Source organism: Periplaneta americana, chromosome 7 (genome assembly GCF_040183065.1).
Source record: "Periplaneta americana isolate PAMFEO1 chromosome 7, P.americana_PAMFEO1_priV1, whole genome shotgun sequence".
Taxonomy (NCBI): domain Eukaryota; kingdom Metazoa; phylum Arthropoda; class Insecta; order Blattodea; family Blattidae; genus Periplaneta; species Periplaneta americana.
This window is the reverse complement of record NC_091123.1, coordinates 148403744-148425168: the sequence shown is the minus strand read 5'-3', so window position 1 is coordinate 148425168 and position 21425 is coordinate 148403744. Positions and strand designations below refer to the sequence as shown.

General features: G+C 34.8%; 1 protein-coding gene across 2 annotated transcripts in view; it reads left to right on the top strand.

Moving 5' to 3' along the window:
* Positions 1 to 21425, top strand: part of LOC138703575 (ATP-binding cassette sub-family C member 4-like) — an 89488-nt gene that overhangs the window by 19890 nt on the left and 48173 nt on the right. For both annotated transcript variants that reach the window (XM_069831556.1, XM_069831555.1), the window contains exons 3-7: positions 368 to 478; positions 11035 to 11169; positions 13445 to 13631; positions 15639 to 15861; positions 17136 to 17292. In XM_069831556.1, the coding sequence (XP_069687657.1) occupies positions 368 to 478; positions 11035 to 11169; positions 13445 to 13631; positions 15639 to 15861; positions 17136 to 17292 (813 nt within the window). The remainder of the gene's footprint in view (positions 1 to 367; positions 479 to 11034; positions 11170 to 13444; positions 13632 to 15638; positions 15862 to 17135; positions 17293 to 21425) is intronic.

Sequence of the window (21425 nt, the reverse complement as noted above, 5' to 3'; positions counted from 1 at the left end):
CATAACTTCAAAAGTATTATAGATATTGAAATAATTGTTTCACCAAAGCTTGAATAGTTGGTGCATATTTTAAAAACTACGAGTATTTCGAAAAATCGATTTTATGAAAGTGTTAAGCTTCTGGTACTGATTTCCCAGCTTTATTTTTCTCTCGGCGCAAGTTGTGCTAAGGAAAGTATCACCCTTTAAAAACCATCGCTTTGACCCTCCAACCTCGAACTCTAGGACCAGTATGGTAACCGTAAGATAGCTGAGAACAATGTTAACTGCTGCATAACAGAGCAACAATTTATTGTCTTGTAAATGAATATAAATCACAATTGAAATATCACTGGAAGCAAAATAAACAACTGAATTTCTTCGACAGGTGGTTGCTGCCTCTGTACTGGAAGGGTCACAAAAGAAAAATAAGAAAAGAAGATGTCTATAATGTCCCAAAAAATGTAACGTGCAAACTTCTGGGATTAAGACTAGAAAGGTAAGGCAAGGCTAATTAAAGCATGATTATTGCCAACTTAAGACATAAGAAGTTCTACTTACTGATATGCATACAAGCAACATTCTGCTACTATGGAGAGAGACTTCACGGAAGCACGATGACAAATAAATCCACAGACTTAAAATACTGGCGAAACGCCAGAACATCGTATTTGTAAACAATCAGCTTATAAACATTGTACCTGAATACAGGTAAGAATAAATGAGGTTACGTATTTGTGAAAACTGGACTGTTTTACGTGTTTAATTTATTACAGAAAGTACTGTGGTGCTATGAAAAAAGTGACAACATTTAAGGAAATGCTTAATGATTGAGCGAATTAAAGTAATAAAAATATAATATGTACTTTCCTTACGGGGAGAGGATGGTATTTTTTTAAACTTTTTTCCTATTTGCTGTAAATTATTAATTTTTTGTATGTAGAGAGCTCATAGCTGTGGCAACTCAACCAAATAAAAATATTTTGAAAAAAAAAAAATTATTTGGGGGCCCAAATTTGAAAAAAATATACCCAATGCAGGACTGTACTAAAACCGATATATCTAAACCGTTTTTAAAGATAGATTCAAACAGTTTTTGCAATGTATTTGCAAAAGTATGTTCTACAAACTGTCTGTAACAGAATTTTGATATTAGTCCCTACGTTTGTAAAATAAACAATTAAAATTTAATAACAATTTTCTGATTTCCTTTCTTGCAAACAAACGGACGTATTTTTAAAATGAAATCAATTAACAAAATTCTGTTACAGAGGAAAGTTTCCAAATAGTCTAAAGAATGTGTGTTCTAAATTTCATGCATGTATCTTTAATAGTTCAGAAATTATATCCATTTTGTCTGGCAATGTAGCAAAAAAAAAAAATGAAGTTACTGGAAACCGATAAAAGCGGGCGTGTGATTCAAAAATCCATAGCGCAGGAAGTTTAAAAATGACGTCTCAACATCCGATAAGGGCACAAATACCCACAGAATTTTATGCAATGTATTCCACACAAAGGGTATTTTAAAGCAAAAAAAATTTGAAAATTTAATTTACCGGAAACAACAATAAAAGTGGACGAGTGATTTAAAAATCCATAATGCAGGAAGTTTAAAAATGGCGATCCACACATATCACGGAGTATTTTAAAGATTCTTTTTTTGAAAATTTAGTCGTTTTTCATAAAAAATACCATCCTCTCCCCTTAACACTATAGTTTATTTTATTTGGTATTCATGTATAAGCATAACTTATATACGCAACATTTCTATGAATATTGTGTGAAAAACTGTGAGATATTAAATGGAGAATGGAATGAGATGGATAGCGTGAAAAATAATGATGTGCAAGTTCATCTTACACTTCTGTTTCCACGAGTAACGTTAGAATAGGCATTTAATATTTTAAAAAAATACAATTCCTCTCTTATAGCTCAAAAATATGCGTTTCTCGTCAAATTTTTTCGCCAAAATAAACGTTTTCAACATCACTGACATAGAAAAAGTGGTTTTGATCGTGCCATCTGCCTATCTGTCTGCAATTGTATAGTGATTGCTCTTAAGTATTGAACGAATTTTTACTATTAATTATTACAATTATTAGTGAATTTATCAGGGAATAGTGCAAATGAAATATGAGTATAATCATGTTTAGTAAAAATTGATAAGCCTTCATTTGAAATCAAAAATATAAAATGACGATGAATCCAAAATCGATTTGATTTATTTTAATTTATTTCTTTGCATAAGGTGGAGAATCAGTTACATGAACACAAGCATAAGCCATCTATAACACACGACAGGAACTCAACAATAGTAAAAACGGCCTACTGATATACCCAAAGATACTAAAAACACGCGATATGACCACAGACGTTAAAGCGTGTATAAATAAGCTTAACAAAATAATACATTATGCAACGAGCCTATAATGATAGTAATTAAGAAGCGAGTATGGATGTTTATGAAACGAGCGCAAGCGAGTTTCATAATTTTCATACGAGCTTCTTAATTACCATTATAGGCGAGTTTCATACGACTTTTTATGCTCGACCATATTTCTAACTTGAAATTATTCAGATGTAACTTATACATTTTATTTGTATCTGACAAGATCGGAAGTGATCTTGTTCTAGGTCGTGTATAGTGAGATGTGCGCAGACGCGAAAGTATTGATTTTTTCCGAGGAACAATAATGTCATTGATCTTGTGTAATCCCGTTAAACTTGGTATAACCTTGATTATTGAATTCGACATTGAAAAACGAGATGACAAATTGAATTTATTTGAATATTATTTACAATTAACGCTAATTATTATAGTAACAGAACATAACCTTCTGCGACAGTATTGGATTTCCAGCCTCCGTGACTTTTCGCTAATTCTCTTTCGATTGCATATCCCAGAATAATCGATACTTGCGGTTTTATAACGGCACAAAGCTGACTTATTATTGGCTGAACACCTGTAAGCTGAGTTGTCATTGGCTGAAAACACCTGTACTTTAATGAGTAGGTGTACTTTAATGACATGCATTAAAGGACTGCTACCAGGTGTATAATTACTACATTTCGGCATGGTCGAGCATTAAAAAAATTACAAGCTGAAGGGATAAATAAAATGTAGTGAGTAGCCGAGTGTGTCTCCAGATTCTTATGTTTCGGATAAATTAATTATTACAGTATATGATAATAGTATTATTTCTAATTTTTGTTGCGAATATTCTAAGTTCAATAGTCTCCAGGCCAGCTAGATATGGTCATTATCCTTTTAGTGACATAAACACATTTATTACGCATGACTGAACCAAAGCAAAGTATTATCTATTTTAACACTTAAGTCCATATTAAGTGGAAATACCGTTATGTGTGTACAAGAAGTCAACGTTTCTAGAACTGTTAACTTCATCGTCCCTGTGGACATCCACGTTCACTTCTGAATACTGTGTCTGTACTTACACAATTTTGTAGGGATTCTGTATATCTCCATCCTTTCAACATGTAAAAGCCAATTTGATGGTCAATGAGGTTAATTCTTCTTCTTTTTCTTCTTCAAGTCACGGGATCTTTTCCGGTCTCACAGATTCTTTCCAACGTCTTTTCCTCCGTCCCACGTCCCTTGCCCTGTTGCTTTGGAATGAAACAGTATTTTGGGTAGTCTCGTATCCGGTATTCTATTCATGTGTCGTAACAAGTTCTCGCGATATTCCTTTATTTTATCATTAAGGCTGTAAACCTGTTGTTCTTTTCGCATGTCTTCATTCTTTTTATGTTATCTAATCTTGTGCATCCTTTTGTTTTTCTTAAAAAAGCCATTTCAGCACTTTGTACCTTATTAAGAATATTCTTCAAAAGAACCCATGTTTCTGAACCATACAAGAGTACAGGTGCAGCTATCGTTTTGTAGAACTTCATTCTAATTGCTTTCCTTATTTTATTTTTTAGTCTTCGATACATGGTGACAAGCATCAATTGGAATTTTGATACATTTTTTCGCCTTCTTTCGTTTCATTTTTTTTATCATTTTTCGCAACCTACATAGTTAAAACTTTCACTAGTTCTAAATAATGATCCTCCAGTGTAATTTTTGAACGCATTAATGATTTTTCCCAAAATGCGACTATTTTAGCTTTTGCAGTGAAATTTTAAAATTATACAATGCACATAATATGTTGTTAAGGTTAAATAAAGATCTCTGTAGATCATCTTCATTACTTTGAATGATTACTACATCGTCAGCATATAATAAAACATTTAAATTCATATTCTGGCTTAATTTGATCCCCGGATGTACCGGTACCAATTTTTTCGATTTCATGATAATGTCTTCAATATAGATATTGAAAAGACTAAGCGACACCATACACCCCTGTCTTACTCTTTTGTTTATAATAATTTCTTCAGTTTTGTCTCCCTTGTAGGCCTATTTATTATTTTTGAGATGCTACACATACTTTTTATTGAATTAATTATATGTTGTGGATAACCATGATCTTTCATAACTATTCATAATAAGCACCTATTTACACGATCGAATGCTTTTTCAAAGCCAATAAAAGCAACATGTGTTTGAAGACTGAATTCTCTTCTCTTTTCAAAAAGTTGTCGTAATATAAATAGGCTACATTGTCAGCGGTTGAACACCTCTAAATCCACATTGTTCCTCGTTTAATAATAAGGTAGGTGTCCCTGATATGGCCATGCTAAGGTTTGAGAATTTTTCTAGCCGCCATTTTGAAAAAAAAATTTAAACCACTTTTTTCTTACTCGTTCTCAGTCTAATGGACTTTCTTAAAACAATTTCCTTTCCCCATAAAAATAGCTTTAATTATCTAAAAAGTCCCAAATTCCAAAATTCTACCTAGTGGCCATATCGGGAACATGTGCACATGATATGGCCACCCTTGTTCCATGTTCTACAAATCGTGATTGTTTTCAGTTTGATAGCGCAGTTGTGTTAAAATTAAATAATTTTGGTGTAAAATGAATAAAAATGACACTTAATAATCTTTTTTATAATTCAAAAGTGTAGTCAAAGCAGGTTTTTCAATAAAAAAATTAAGTTATTTTTCTTAAAATACAAAATTTTTGCGCAATCCCAGCTATAAGGTATGTAAATTTGTCAGGTGAAAAAATAAAAGTGAAATGAACTTGATATGGCCATGGTGCATTTGATATGGCCATGGTGCATTTGATATGGCCATATAAGGAGCAGGTAAGCTTTCACGAAAATCGTTTGTTTATGAAAAACTCGTAAAAGATACGCCATCAACTACAACATCAATCAAACAGAACATTAAAAACTGAATGGAGTACAATGGTTTTCATGAAACAAGTCTTTGAAAAACATGCATAAAACAAAGGAGACTTACCAGAGAAAAATAAGAAGAGGTGGCATGAAAACCGCAAAACAGGCAACTGACGCCATATTGCTCAACCTGACTGGATCGAAAACGATCAAGTGACATACCAGGATGCCCTTTCACTGGATGCTGCTGCAATTTAGCGGATTTTTTGTTAACTAATTCACAATAGAGGGGTGGCCATATCAGGAACATGGCCATAACAGGAGCACCCGCCTTATTTCTTATATTATTTTTAATATTTTATTTAACATTCTAGCAAACATTTTATACATTGAGTTTAAAAGGCTTATCCCTCTATAGTTCTTACACTCCATAGGCCTACGGATGGTTAATTTTAACTTACAATATGGCAATACACAGAACCTTTCTTATCATTACGTAAAACTGATCTATAGGTATTGTAAAAAAATTCGTAATGGATGTGAAGGCTGGAAATTTGTAATATTACAAAATTTACGGAAGAAACATTTTATGCAACGACGATTACAGCTGCAGAAATTATTATTTTTTAGTTGGTTATTTAACGACGCTGTATCAACTACTCGGTTATTTAGTGTCGATGAGATTGTGATAGCGAGATGGAATTTGGTGAGATGAGGTCGAGGATTCGTCATAGATTACCTGACATTTGCCTTACGTTTGGGGAAAACCTCGGAAAAACCCAACCAGGTAATCAGCCCAAGCGGGGATCGAATCCACGCCCGAGCGCAACTTCAGATCGGCAGGCAAGCGCCTCAGCCGCCGGCTGAGCTATGCCTACAGAGATTATTCATTCAGTATCAAACTTAAACTTGGGGAAGAAATGGCCTGGAACCTTCCTTCAAAGACAGCGTTCTTTCAGGCGCCGTAAATCTAGGGCACAGAACCCACAGCTTTACTTCCCTCTCGGAGGAAATCCTAGAAAAGAATCTTATTTCCCTTTAAAATTTTGTTTGGACCCGTGGACCTCAGATCCAACGGCTAATATCGTAACCGTGAGACCCTGGGAAAATTATCTGTAGCTGGATTGCGTAGAGTATGAACAGAGACAGACATTCTTCATAAATTGAGGGGAAACTCTCTTCCACATTTACTATAAATTACACTCTGAATATAACACATTATCTTTAGCAGTGGCGGCTCCTTCATATTTCTTAAGAGGAGGAAAGAAGTTAACAGCACGAAATTACACCTTCTTGAATGAAACGTGCTAAAAATTAGCCTACATGCATACATGTAAGACCAGGTAGTGTTGGGGTTGGCCTTCCCTTCTGTATAACAATAATCTGTTCTTGTAAATTGAGTTTCCTAAATTGTCCAAAATATATTATGTTTTCACTTCCATTCATTGTTGAATAATTGTACAATTTAACAATTACAAGGAAATTCACAACCTCGTAGCATTTTTCGAGCACATTACAGCATCACACGTGTTGGAAGAGACTAGCTACTAACTTGTAACCGGAACCGTTTTACGAAATGGAAATGGGAATGGGAAATAATCTGAGGAAAGCGAGAACACTGCACCCACACACGTGGTCTGTGTTACCACATGTACATTTTATAAGTTCAGTATCACATGCTTTTGAAGAATGTCAGTTCTTGTAAAGTGATACTATTATTATTGTTCAAAGCTGTCGGTGGCCGATTAATTTTTTATGTTAAAAATGATGTAGTTTGGAGTACCTACTTTCAGTTTCAAATATATTTGTACAAAACTGACAACTTGGCTGTTGCCCTGTCTAGTAAACAATGAATAGAAGTGAATTTCAGGGGCCAACTACGTAGAACTACTTCCTCTTTGTTTCACATAAACCCGACTTTAACTTTCAAATATCCACGAAAGTTTCAAACCATGAATAGTAGCCTATATAAAGTGCAATGAATAATATTTTTGATTTATAATTTAAAAAAAAAGTTTACATGTGTCTTTCATAGCGTTGCGTTAAAACTGTTTTTGTTGTGTCTCCTCCTAGATGTATTATAGTCCGGTTGAATGCAACATCGTTAGGTGGCAGCGGTAGCGAGCTTGCTGCACGACCAGTCGGTTTCTATTTCCCGCCCATGCGCTGATTCAGAGGAGGATCTCCTCATTTTCCGTTCATTTACTTGCTTTAAAACTCTGCTTCTTTCTCTGGCCGCTAGTGCGCTGTTGTCTATGTGTGTTAACTGCAGTAGAGGAGGAATGGAGTGCCTTTCCTCCACACAGACAATCTCGCATCTTTCTCACAGTTTTCTACAGCACATGAGCGCGCGTCGTTTAAAACTCGATCAACCGAGTTCTTCTTATAGCTGTGAACTTAAAACTTATCGAATCTTCCTCGAATTTCAAGGCATATATTTCATTTGGTATTTACTTTCAAAAGAAGAAAATGTGAGGAGGACGTTCCTCCCGTCCCTCGCCCGAGGAACTGTCACTGATCTTTAGCATCTATAAATTCGAAATTTCACTGTATATTATTATAGCTCACTGTATTTCTTCATGTATTTATTTCTGTTTATACTTCTGTAAATATTGAAAGTGAAAAGATTGTCCTTGGATTCAACTTACTGTCTTTCAATTTGTTTATATAATGTCGCACGTACAGACAATGAACAATAACCTTAAAAGGCTAAATTTAGAGTTTTGTATATTTCAGGGCCGTGTATTTGTAAAAAGCATTCGTGACCGTAGGCTTCGATAACAAGTGTTCTCGAATTATACAATAATATTAGCATGAAACATCCTATTTAAACCACTCACAACCAGATATTATCCATATTTAACACAAGAATTTTAATTAACTTTTATCGCAAAGAATAATGAAGGAGGATGAAATAAAATGTCATTCCAATGATTAGTTTTTCTTTTTAAATCCAACTTATTATTTTTCGCATTCACTCCCAGTTGTAAAAAAATGTATAATTTCTACGCATTTCAGAAGTGAAGCATCTTACACTGTAAATGTATAGTAATCTCTTAAGGGGTTAGGTACAGCTTACAGCAGGGACATTCCATGTAAATGTCAACCAGATGGTGCGATTTTAAACTGTTCAATCTTTGAACGAAAAACATAAACATAAAAATTCATAAACACTTATAATAGACAATGTAATAAGTCTTCATTATTGGCACTTTATGTTAAACAATGTAATAAACAGTGTATAATAATATTATGGCATATGACTCGGTTAGGAGAGAAGTATTATATGATATTGTTATTGAATTTGGCATTCCCAAGAAATTAGTTCGATTAATTAAAATTAGTTCGATCAGTGAAACATACAGCAGAATCCGTATAGGCCAGTTTCTATCTGATGCGTTTCCAATTCACTGCGGGCTAAAGCAGGAAGATGCACTATCACCTTTACTTTTTAACTTCGCTCTAGAATATATCATTAGGAAAGTTCAGGATAACACAGAGGGTTTGGAATTTAACGGGTTACATCAGCTTCTTGTCTATGCGGATGACGTGAATATGTTAGGAGAAAATCCACAAACGATTAGAGAAAACACGGAAATTTTACTTGAAGCAAGTAAAGCGATAGGTTTGAAAGTAAATCCCGAAAAGACAAAATATATGACTATGTCTTGTGACCAGAATATTGTACGAAATGGAAATATAAAAATTGGAGATTTATCCTTCGAAGAGGTGGAAAAATTCAAATATCTTGGAGCAACAGTAACAAATACAAATATGACACTCGGGAGGAAATTAAACGCAGAATAAATATGGGAAATGCCTGTTATTATTCGGTTGAGAAGCCTTTATCATCCAGTCTGCTGTCAAAAAATCTGAAAGTTAGAATTTATAAAACAGTTATATTACCGGTTGTTCTTTATGGTTGTGAAACTTGGACTCTCACTCTGAGAGAGGAACTGACATTAAGGGTGTTTGAGAATAACGTTCTTAGGAAAATATTTGGGGCTAAGAGGGATGAAGTTACAGGAGAATACAGAAAGTTACACAACGCAGAACTGCACGCATTGTATTCTTCACCTGACATAATTAGGAACGTTAAATCCAGACGTTTGAGATGGGCAGGGCATGTAGCACGTATGGGCGAATCCAGAAATGCATATAGAGTGTTAGTTGGGAGGCTGGAGGGAAAAAGACCTTTGGGGAGGCCGATACGTAGATGGAGGATAATATTAAAATGGATTTGAGGGAGGTGGGATATGATGATAGAGAGTGGATTAATCTTGCACAGGATAGGGACCGATGGCGGGCTTATGTGTGGGCGGCAATGAACCTTCGGTTTCCTTAAAAGCCATTTGTAAGTATAATAATATTATAATCACAGTGTGTCTCCGTGACAATGAATATTAATCGATTACAACGTACACAGATGATTTTCAGTTTAATGTCTAGTACCTAATAGTGTCTTGTTCATTCCTGTATAGGATAGTACTGTTAATAAATAAACATTGCTATTAAATTCACAGAAAACTTTCATTGCTCACAAGAGTTACACAATTTTACATTGTGTGAGGTGTGTCCGTGACAGATACATTAATCCAAATATTTTAAATTTACACTTGATTATAAACCATGAACTTTTATTCAAAGAAACTATTATATGTAATGTTTTGTTCTCTGATATCTTGAACCTGGAAAAAGCCAATGAATTTAAGTAATTATAATATGAAGGTGTCTAATGTGTGTCCGTGACTAAATGGAATAGCCCAGTAGTAAAATTTTTGGAATTCAAAATGTTGGCAGTTTACTGTGCAGTGATGAAGCTTTTCCCATAAAACTCATAAACTTGTTAACTTTTTCATATTCTCTCACTTTTATTTCATTGCTGAAACTCATTTACATTATCATGCTCTTTCAACTAAATTCCTTAATAAATAATATATTTTTTGTGTAATACAAAATACTGATATTTAACCATTTTACAAAAATAAATTTATTTTTTATTAGGCAATTACAATTGAATCGGTTATTGTTGAAAGGAACTAAGTCCACTTTTTAAAGTTTTGAGATAATCGAAAAAAACTGATTTGTGAATAATCTACCGAAGATTAAACCAACATATATTGCACACATATTTTTTATGTGTACAACATATGTTGATTTAATCTTCGATAGATTATCCATAAAATAGTATTTTTCGATTAGGGGAGAGTCGGGTAGTATCGGACGTCGGGTAATATCGGACAGTGAGTTTCTTTCATCTTACCACACGATGATAGTACCTGATTGACATGGTTACGTTTCTGTGATGTGCATAGAGAAACGTAACCATGTCATTCAGGTACTACCACATGGTGGTAGATGGAAGACACGCACTGTCCGATATTACCCGACGTCCGATACTACCCGACTCTTCCCTATCTCAAAACTTTAAAAAGTGGATTTAGTTCATTTCAACAATAACCGATTCAATTGTTACCATAACAGATAAATTCGGTAGGACCAAAAATTAATCTTTACGTAAATTCAAAATTATCTGAAGTTCCTCAGTGGAACGGCGAAACAAGTGACCAACAGATTTGAAACTCACATATTCAGTTTTCTCAGCTCAAAATTCCCTTGCAAACACACGTTTTTGCGTGCTTTTTAAGTGTTTCTCCTCCCATTGACATCGACGTTAGACTCCTACCCTGCCTAAAGAAGTTTCAACTTCAAAAAGAAATATAAAAATCAAATACATGACAATTTAATAATTTAATCTTTTATAAAATCTAGTTATACTAGCTTAGCAACACGCCTTCTGACTATCGCAGGTCATGGACCAACGAGCTGCTGGAAGCAGTCGCCGGAATCAAGATATGTCCTCGCCTCTTGTGCGCACTCTGCAAAGCATTTGGGCCTTCGTTTGTTGTCCTGATACTGGGGAGACTGGTGACTGATATGTGTTTGTAAGTATTATGTGTTGCGGTCAAATTCCTATAAAGCAGTGTTGTAGTGGTAAAATATAGGCCTAGGTCTAGTCTGTCTATGGTCAAAACAATGTATAGATGCAATGCTCTGTCTATGTCATGAGTAGATCTCGGATATTTGGCTTGTTTAGCGTAGGTTGAAACATACATTCTTTAATCCACTTAGTTTAGGTAATACAGTCACGAAGTTCAATACGTAGTAAATATGCATCCATTGATAGTTGCTAACCACTAGGATCGCTACTATCGCCTCATTACAGAAAATGCGAAATAGTACCTGCACAGTCTATTGTTCCTACTACTCTCATAAACTCAACCACTAGACTGTGGTTATATTATGATTAAAAGATGGGAGTTTCCATATATGACAATAAACAATGCATAATCTGAAAGGACAAATGAAAATCGTAGATGATTAAAATGGCTACTACAAATCAACACAATGTGTTCTTTGTTATGCTAAATTTGAGAGTGTTAAAAGAGTTCAAAGAGAATTTCGACGTGAGTATGTTGTGCGTAATGTACCTAAATACGATTCCATAATGTTGTGGTATCGAACATTTGTAGAAATAGGTCCTGTGTTAAAAAAAAAAACATGCAAGAGGTCGCAGTACGAGAAGCAGCTATCTCTTGGCTTGGTCCCCAAACTCCCCAGATATGACCCCTCCTGACTTCTCTTATGTTACAACGGACACGGGCTGAATTGCATCACCGTTATGAGTTGTGCAGGGTGCGCAATGGGGTTCATGTTGAGCTCTGAGGAATCTCCCATCTTTCAATGTTGTATGCACAAAGTTTCAACTCATAAAGTTCAGTAGTAAATGTTTTACGGTGTTTTTATTTGATCCATACCCAAACAGATCACCCTGTATCACCGATCGAGAGAGTTTCTCGTGTTGCATATTGTACATTTAGGGATTTTTACATAAAATTGTTGCAAACTATCCTATTCAAGCCTAGAAATCCGTGGTCTAGTCTTATGAGTTGACATCGGGTTTTAGATAAAATTCCATTTTGTTCCTGAATAGATACAATCATATTACGATGTATTAACACGTTTAATGGATTGTTGTATGTAGATAATAGTGCTACTTTTATAAGCTTAAAATATCTAATTTGACGTTAGGACCTACAACTTGGGGGTTGGGAGAAGGGCTAACAACCCATCACCGTAAAAAACAGCTTGTTACGAAACCTTACAATACGCCTCGGAATGGAACTGATTCTCTGGCACGACCACAGCAAAGGAATAAAGTTATGAGATTTGGTACTTGGAATGTAATTAGTCTTCATAGAACAGGAGGGGTAACATTAGTAGCAAAAGAACTACCTAGATATAGAATAGACTTCGTGGGAGTACAAGAGGTTAAGTTAGATGGGAATGGCATATCACAAATAGAATATTACTTGTTGTATTATGGGGAAGGAAACAATAATCACCAATTAGGAACAGGATTATTTATTCATAAAAGAATAAAATCAGCAGTAAAAAAGATCAAATTTATCAGTGATAGGTTATCATATTTGGTATTTAAGGATAGATGGTGCGATATCATAGCTATAAATGCTCACACCCCTACAGAAGAGAAAGACGACCATAAAAAGGATAGCTTGTAGGAGATGATTACAGGAGAACGGAGAAAGTTACACAATGCAGAACTACAGTAACTGCACACATTGTATTCTTGACCTGACATAATTAGGAACATTAAATCCAGACGTTTGAGATGGGCAGGGCATGTAGCACGTATGGGCGAATCCAGAAAAGGATATAGAGTGTTAGTTGGGAGGTCAGAGGGAATAAGACCTTTGGGGAGACCGAAACGTAGATGGGAGGATAATATTAAAATGGATTTGAGGGAGGTGGGATATGATGATAGAGACTGGATTAATCTTGCACAGGATAGGGACCGATGGTGGGTTATGTGAGGGCGGCAATGAGCCTGCTTGTTCCTTAAAAGCCATTTGTAAGTAAGTAAGTAAATAATAAAATTACTACAGGTAAACTTTATATGGAATATGAACACTTTGAACATCACTAACTTACATTTGTGTGTTCCGTGAAACACACTGGTGAGATACGGGACAGAGGATTCAAAATAGGTAGGCCTAATGCCGCGCCAAAATCAGCACAAATGAACAAATGCAATACACGATATGCAGACGAATATAGCGTACAAAAATATTGTACAAGTACGACTAAAATAGCGCTTAGTTTTACGAATTCGTAATAGAGTTGACTTCCATGTTACAGAATCGGGCAAGCTTTGTTGTTGGAACAAATAGTGAGAACACCGAAAGGATATCCAGGGCTTGTTTATGGAATCTCCATCTGCATTTGTTCTTCTCTGTATTTACTGCTTCATCAAGGATGGACTACGATGGCGGTCACCACGGGCCTGCAGATAAGAGGAGCCTGTTCATGCCTTATATATAGAAAGGTCAGATTTGTACAATTAATATACATGTTTCAATATTAGAATAAAAAGATACGGACCATTGCTGAACTGTTTCGGTCTTGAAATTCATCCGTCAGTTTCTTCAAAGAAATAAATGATGACTCTTGGGTACGAACAGAATAAGCAGCACTCTTTTAAATTAAGAAAAATAACTGATCTACTCTCTACTGCCCGTGTCTCACTTCCTGAGCCGAGAGCTCCCTAGTGCTTATAGCCACGCTTCTTAAGTCTGCTCGGACCGTCACGGTAGGTGCAGCGTGCGGCACGGCAGCTTATTACATGTTCTGAAAACATTATCTTATGCCACTCCAGGCTATTTACTGTATATAATACTGGAGACTCTAATCGTGATTACTACTATAGCTATTTTCTCTGATTTCTATTCCGGAAAATGTATGTAAACAGTAGGTTACTCTTTGTTCAATCTGGACAATTGCTGAATTTTATTACCATAGAGCAGCGTTTCTTAAAGTATGTTGCCGGGGTTACGTGAGCCCTATATGATTTTAAATTTTATTTTAAACTTAGTAGATAATGTAAAAATTTATAAAAGTTATGAAAATATGAATAAATAATAATATGAGACATTATCGATAATAATAATAATAATATAGTATTATTATTACGCATATTATTATTATTATTATTATTATTATTATTATTAAACATCTAAAACGGAAAATAATACTTATCACTTTCATCACTGGATTCTCTACGTAGGGAGGCCGAGACGTAGATGGGAGGATAATATTAAAATGGATTTGAGGCAGGTGGGACATGATTGTAGAGACTAGATTAATCTTGCTCAGGATAGGGACCGATGGCGGGCGTATGTGAGGGCGGCAATGAACCTCCGGGTTCCGTAAACGCCGTAAGTAAGTAAATATGTGTCCACTAAAACAAAATACTGAAACAGACAAAATGCAGGAATAAAAGTGAGACTATAACTTTCCGCCATAAAACCAGATTGCAGACTGAGAAAGCAAATACATTCATACTACTGAACAGAATTATTGAAATACTAGCTTTCACTTGTCTGTTAATTATTAAATACTAATAAAGTATTGTCCCGCGCCGTGGCGTCGCGGTCTAAGGCATCCTGCCTAGGACTCGCGTTACGGAATGCGCGCTGGTTCGAGTCCTCATGGGGGAAGAAATTTTCTCATGAAATTTCGGCCAGTGTATGGGACCGGAGCCCACCCAGCATCGTGATGCACTTGGGGAGCTACGATAGGTAGCGAAATCCGGTTGCGAATGCCAGATATAACGGCTGGGGGGATCATCGTGCTAACCACACGATACCTCCATTCTGGTTGGATGATCGTCCACCTCTGCTTCGACATGTGGGCGTGAGGCCAGCAGCCGGCTGGTCGGTCTAGGCCCTTCGCGGGCTGTAGCGCCACGGATTATTATTATTATTATTATTATTATTATTATTATTATTATTATTATTATTATTATTATTAAGTATTACAAGGATTCCTACACTTTAGATTAAAAGGGGTTTCGCGGTGGAAAAAGTTTGAAAAACACTGCCATAGAAGAAAGAGTTTACGGATATGTACACACGACAACCGTGATCGCGATTAGGTTGATAATCTCGAGTAGAGACTGTAGTCTTACAGCAGAGTCCGTAGTCTACCACTGGTATTAGTGTTTAGTTACAGGAATTGATGAGAAGGACATAACTTGTTTTGTGAGGGGACAGCCTATACATTCGCTTGTCCATGGCTGATCTTGCTCCATAGCTGACGAAAGCAATCCTGAAAAGTCCGATGTGTTGAACTCAGGGTAGCAAGTTACTAACTGCTCATGTGGTACACAGGACCTCCCACTCTTCCTCTTTGCGTCTCGCCCCGCAAAGAAACAGCTCAGGAAGCGAGACACGGGCAGTAATTAGATTTAGAGACTTATAGACTAAATTATAGGCCTACTTCTTTTTAGTGTGTGATAAAATACTGAAAAGTGGCATTTTTATTTGTTGTACAGATTATGAAGCTCAATTTGGCTGTGGTGCAGAAAGCAGAAGTGGAAGACTTACTAACATCTGTGACAAAAGATCTGAAGCTGTTTGAGCTGCTAGCAGTGTATTGCCCCTACATTTTGGAAGGCCCAATCATTGCTCTGATAGTATCTTGCATCCTCTGGGACCATCTAGGGGCTTCGTGTCTAGTTGGCATGGCGCTTCTGCTGCTGCTTGTTCCGCTTCAAGGTTTGTGGCTTGCAATTTCGAAATTTTATAATTCACTGCGTCTTTATTTAGTCGCCAGTTTTGTCACAATATATTTTCGTTCCTTTGATGTTTAATGTGCGTATACGCAGTGGCGGCTCGTGATAAACTATTATGTATGTTCACAATTTTGTGTTCCAAAATCGAAGAGAATTTGAAATCGTACGTTTAGACTATGAACAATAACAATAATAATAATAATAATAATAATAATAATAATAATAATAATAATAATAATAATACTTACTTACTAAGAATAATAATAATAATAATAATAATAATAATAATAATAATAATAATAATGAAACCCAGTTTTTTATTTCCAATTTTTCCTGGTAAGCCAGTTTACCCAGTTCTTTACTGTTCAAAATTGCTTAAACAGAGTTCATTGTTTACTTTTGTTAAAAATGAATACATACCACAGTGCCGTTATTTACAAAAGCGTGTGTTCAGTAATATATTTTGGTTCACAACACACAGATACACTATAACCTATATCAGTACTGTAATCCCATTCCCATAGATTGATTACTATAAATACATGTCAGTAAATATTATTCTTAAATAATATACCCCACCATACAGATACTTAAATTCATACCACCATCACATTCAGCCAGCACGTGTTTGAAAGCCAAACTAAAGTATAGTAATTCACAAACTACACTCTCTTAGCAGCACTGTACACACATCAACACAAAGTAAACGTTCCGACAGTGAGAAATGCTGACACCTAGAGGCTAAAATACAGACTATTAAATTTCCTTCTCGAGATATAGCACGTGAATAATATACATCGATGCACCTGACATCTGTAGGATAGATTCACTGTTCACTTAACGCTTTGTGCTCTTAACGAGTCATAAGCGGCCAGCGAAAGACAATTTTCTCCCGCGCATGAGTGAAATTCCTGTAACCTTCTTGAAAAGAGCACGTCTTGTACGTGAACGCATGTTGCCAAGTTTACATAAGGAATTTATGCAAGATGCGGGAAGTTTAAAATACTCGATTCTGATATTATACATCCCCATTACGTCAATACGGTATTAAATAATAAAACTAGTCGTGCATTAATGGAAACAAGGTGTTTACATGCTCTTGTGCTCTTATTAACGCACCGCCACTGCGTATACGAGTATGAAGAGGATAATAGAATAACATTCCATCACATTTCTAAAGAGAATTTCAAATCGAAAACTCAGTTATTTAAAGACGTCACAATCGGCCACGATTAATGGAGCCTGTACTGTGTTTAGTATTCACAGGAAAGAAGATTTCGAAGTTAACGATGGTGGCCGGTCCTCACACAGAAAAGCGTTTGCGCTTCGTGAAAGAAATAGCAGACGGCATTGTGCAGATCAAGCAGTCCGCGTGGGAGGAGTTATTTGAGAAGAGGCTTCAGCACACGAGACAGTAAGTGAACTCTGATCTTGGCAAGCCTGGTTACAAGATACAAAGAATATCTCAAGAACACTTTGCCGAATTTGTAAAATTGCTTCTCGAGTTTCGTTTTTATTTTATTTTTGAAATTCCCGAATCAAATTACATAAAAGAATTTATAAATTCGTCATTCTGCATCATATTTTACCCATCAGTATTTTATGTAGAGTTTATGTATCTCCTTTTCAGTCCATCATACAATGTGGCATTATTGCGTGGGGTGGAACTTCAAAAATTTCTTAAAATTCTCCAAATTGTTTATATAAAAAAGTATAATTGTGACCCGTTGCGTGAAAAGGGACCTAAAGTCGTGATAGGAAATTTTACACGAGAACAAAATAACGAATTTGCGATGTAAAAACTGCATTTCTCTGTATTGACATCTTGCGTTACCTGTAGGCGTTTTTAAATACTAAAGTAGAACGTAGTTTTACACAGTGTTTCTTAAATAGCTAAATCTTTCTTATAGTTGCTAGGAAAACAAGTGAAAACTTTAATTGCATTTTTCTCGAAAAGTACATAATGTAATATCAACATTCAGAAAGTAATATATTAAAAACTATAGCATATAGAACCATAATTTTTTTAATGTTCAGTATTTCATCCTCTTTTCGAAACCAGAAAAAAAATGGAAAATCCGACTTTAGGTCCCATTTCCTGCAACTTGTCACAACAATCAAAATCTGATTAAAACCTATTAATTACCATTCTAAATTTATTTTTTCCTGAATTTAAAAATCTATAAGATTTAACAATTATACAAATATATATGAAGGGGTGAAAATGATATAATACTAAGCCACACAGACAAAATTTTACAGGAGAACATGTTAAAGGATTAGAGTCCGATGCTATTAGGTGCGGTATCACAAATTTTTCGACGTATACTCACGTAACTTATTGAATAATTTTTATAATATTTTACTAGTAGCTCCTCCATAACTACACATAAGCTTATAAGAGATGAACTCTCACAAAAAACAATTCTTGTTAAAATTGAGGCTTTGGACTACCTCATTCTCACCCCTACATATCATTGGAATATTATCACAAAAATCGTAAAGATTATTATATCATTTTCTTATGTTTACAATATTAGACGGAACGTTAAATTACCATTAAGAGAGCAAAAATGTTTCACAACGGTAGGTTTAAAACACAGCTGCTATTAGACTAGAAAGATTATACTCGGATAACTATCAAATTTCATCCTTAATTTTGAACATTTTCCGTTATTAAGTTCAATAAAAAATGAAATATCTGTTTATAAATGATATTTAAATTCATACTATGTATCTATAAAGATTTTTGTGTTATTATTTTCTTCTTTTATTTTTTTTTAGGTAAGTCCAGGTATAAAGATTAGTAAAGATAGCCTACATTTTTAAATGTTCTAATGTTTGCCGATGATGTAACATTAATGCAAGACAGTGAAGAAAAATTGCAATATGCCATTCACAAACTACACCTACTAGGAAAAGAAGACTATAATTTGAGCATATCAACTCATAAAACTAAAGTAATGGCCCACAGTGGTAAATTTCCAATTCGTACAAAAATAATAGTTGATAATAAGCCCATAGAACAAGTATCTCATTTTGATTATTTAGGTTGTAATATAACTTATGATGCAGATAGAGATATTGACAACAAAATAAGCAAATTCCAGTGGATATGCGGAACAATAAATAGAACACTAAAAAATAAAACTAGAAAAGAAACAGAACTAAAGTTCTATAAAACTTTGGCACTACCCGTATAGACATATGGAAGCGAATCATGGATAATTAAAGAACGAGATAAAAGTAAATTACAGGCTGCAGAGATGAGGTTTCTTCGAAGAGTAAAGGGATGTACAAGAAGGGATCTGATAAGAAATGAGGATATCCGTAAGGAATTAAATATATACAACATAATCGAAAAAGTTGAAGATTATAAAGAAAAGTGGAAAGAACACCTGTCTCGAATGGATAATGAAAGAATTCCGGCACTGATACAACATTACCAATCTAAAGGCAAAAGAGATGTCGGACGTCCTAGGAAGAGGTGGAACTGAATAAAATGTGAAGACGGAACAGGCACTAAGCCTAAACCATGAAGTGAAGATGATGATGATGATGTTTTTATTTTTGGCTTTTATGTAATATTTCTTCGGAATATGTATTATATGACTTTCTCGTGTTAGATTTTACCGTACCTAGTTAACAAGCTGAAACATGTTAACCAGGTACGGTAAAATCTAACATGAGAAAGTCATATAATACATATTCCGAAATGATATGGTGTTAAAAGTTGTGTAATCAAGATGTATAATATTTCTTTGTATTTCTTATATTAAACGGAACTAAACTCGAACACGAGCTTTGCTCATACGGATGTTCCTGATTTTTTATATGTTTTATGAATTTAATTTAAATCAAATATCAAGTATCAGTTTTTTTTTAATTTAGGCTTATTTTATCTCGATATTTTAGAGGCACTAGCGCGAAAACAATTATGGTTTCATAAAAAATACCCACTTTAAATAAAGCTCTGAGACTTAAAACCAAGACAAATGGCAGTAAAGTCTTGGCGGATACCATGCTAGCCTGAATATATTAGGAGTTTAAATCCGGACGAGAATGATGGATTTTAAAAAACGATCAATCTTTAGCATGGCTTCCTCCGAGAGGGAAGTAAAGCCGGGAGGCTCATGCCATACATCTACAGCATAAAAGAACTCTGAACCAGATAGAGGGCTACATGCATTTTGTTTGTTTGTTTTTGCTCCCGTTGAATTTCGTTGCTGACATGTAATATGAATAATGTGCGAAAGAATTCACTAATGACTAGGAGAAATAGATTCTCTAGACTACACCTACAATAAAACATAGGATAACTACAACGGCCACAAATTATTACCTGATGGGAATGCCTACTCTTTACAACCATTCCACTCCATGTGCATTTCTTTCAATTACTCCGTACACAAAATACATGTCTCTCAGCACTGCGAAAGTGTAGTGATCCATGTGACAGGCTGTAGATAACATGAACTAAAAGTAATTAGCCGGGAGAAGAAGTAGGGGAGAGTTGCCTAATTTGTACCATTTTACACATTTTATTTTTTCTAATTTTAACTGACAACTGTTGAATTATTTCAATAGCGGCATCTTAATTCCTAGTATGTTGGGAGGAATTTCCTAAAAAGAAAAGTTTATTTGAAGTTAAACTAAATTCATTACGTTCAGTTTTCTAAATGTCTGCAATGAGTACAAATTAGGCAACTGGTTTCATAAATTGTACCATTGGGTTCCTAAATTGTAACACATACATTTGTGTACAAACAATTTTATTTATTTTCACTTGCAGTTAGTACAGAATAATTTTTTTACTGATTGAAATTATGTGGCAGTCCATTTTTCTGAGCTATATCAAAAGCAAGTTTCCCAACATCTGTTGGAGTTAATCCAAACATTATTTCTTCAAACTTCAGAATGTGATTTTCAAGTTCATTTTCAATTTCTGCCGAAAATACTGTGGTTCTTCCAAACGATTTCACACCTCCATTAGCAACTACGTTTTTGCTTTTCGCATTCTTCTTATTGTAGGCTTAGGCACATTGTACATTCGGGCACATTCATTTATTCCATGATCGCCATTCGTATATGCAGCAACAGCAGGACTTAGTGCATCCTGTGACCATGTCCCGTATTGAAGCTTCTTTGCCATTCTGGAATTAATGTAAAATGCAATTATAATTTGTTACAGGGGAAGAAACTTAAAAACGCCAGAATATAAAATGTGGAAATTATTCGATTAAATTCTAAATGCATAATTTAGTGTGTTTAGGCTATGCTATTTTTATGTCACGGTAATTTTTATTATTTGTAATAAAAGTCTGATAAGACTAATTTTAAATTCAGAATTCAATGTGTTTTATTTCCTAAAAATAAATATTACAGTATTATATTCATATTGAAATGATTAGAAGTAAATAAATTATAATTGCTGATTTAAATTAGGCCTAGGTATGTTTTTCTTCATACGTCGCTATATTTTCAAACATTTATAATGAAAATTCCCTATATTGTACCGGTACATTATAGACAACTGAATCCGGTACA